The sequence below is a fragment of the Trichinella spiralis genome (assembly GCF_000181795.1).
Source record: "Trichinella spiralis strain ISS 195 chromosome Unknown Scfld1, whole genome shotgun sequence".
Classification (NCBI taxonomy): Eukaryota; Metazoa; Nematoda; class Enoplea; order Trichinellida; family Trichinellidae; genus Trichinella; species Trichinella spiralis.
In genome coordinates, this window is record NW_003526940.1 from 699,570 (window position 1) to 700,976 (window position 1,407).

Sequence of the window (1,407 nt, forward strand, 5' to 3'; positions counted from 1 at the left end):
AAAACCGTCCATTTATGTATCAAAGGAAATTAAATAATAATTAAAATTAAATTAAAGTTAAATTCGAATTATTTCGGAAAAATGATCAAATTATTATTCTTCATCTTCGGTGAAGCAAATCAACGAACCACAGCTCTACTTCTCAATGAATACCGCTTCTGTTTTGGAATTGATTTTAATGAAGAACGCTTTCGACGAGATTTACTAGCCTTGATCAAAACTGCTTTTTGATTGGATTCCTTCACGCTTCTTTTCTTATTACGACGAGATTTTCCTCCACTTTTAGATCTTTGTCGCATTGCGACTTTACGGGCCACTTTCTTGCCAGGACTCTTCTTTCTTCTAATACTCTTTGATCTCGAACGTGACCGCAACGACTGCAAACACGTTGGGCAAATTATTTCTGAGGGAGCTTCATCTCCATCTAATTGTACAGCTGATGGTCTTTTCTGCAATTTTAATCTTGATGATGGAACCACGATTTGATGAGTAGAACGCTTTGGGGTTTGACTTCTTGATATTGAACGTCTTCGAGGACGGGTAAGACTACCGCTGCGACTACTCATACTTCGTCGGGTGCTACTGCGACTGCGACTTCGACTATAACTACGAGCAGAGCGCGCCATTGTCGAACAGGGTATGGACCACACGAGCGATAAGACTGAACAACTTTTGTTTGAACATCACTTATACAGGCTATATTGCACTTTAAACAATATCACTTTAAATCAAAATTGTTTAAACTTATCTTTAAAGTAGGTTATGAATAAAGTGATCATTATTATTATTTCAGTTTCATGCAGTAAAAACATTGTAATTTCTGAAAATAAATGATTCACTGAGAAGAACTTTGACATAAATTATGAAATATGAAATTGTTTCTAAAAAGAGTTTCCATTGTTAATGTTGTTGTTGAACGTTCATTTCATTTCATTTATTGGACCTTTGCGCAGTTGTCCTATTGGCTTTCCTTTCATGCAAAAGGTTGCATCAAATGCATCAATTCTGTGCTGCCATAGTCAATGAAACAGAATTCCTCCTCAGATGAGATACGAGAACAGGTAACGAAGGGGATGGAATATCTTTGCTGTAATACTGATTAGGTGACGTTTGTTGCCAAACACGTTCAGATCTGCGTTCGACTGTATAAGATAAGAAAAGTAATCTTTCTCCGCGTTTCATGTTATTCAAGAGCTTTTAACATCCGGCTGCTGCTTTTTTTTTCTCACGTGTTCAGTGCTAAGCCTGTAGAACTGCATGGTGATTACTGGCACATTTTGCAAGGTTGAAAGCCCCCCAACTTCATCACTGTTCGCAATTGTGTCACCACCCTTAAAACCTTTTTCCTCCATGAAATTAAAGCACCAGATCATCACATGCACGTTTTTCAGATTTCGTTCACTGCTT

The 1,407-nt window shown here is 37.5% G+C and overlaps 1 protein-coding gene across 1 annotated transcript; it reads right to left on the reverse strand.

Annotated features, from left to right (window-relative positions):
* Positions 1-128: 128 nt before the first annotated feature.
* Positions 129-626, reverse strand: Tsp_07263a (conserved hypothetical protein; the record flags this gene model as incomplete). The annotated part of the gene is made up of 1 exon (XM_003381527.1): positions 129-626. A coding segment is annotated over exon 1 (498 nt), but the record flags the coding sequence as incomplete, so codon positions are not given.
* Between the last annotated feature and the right edge of the window lie 781 nt (positions 627-1,407).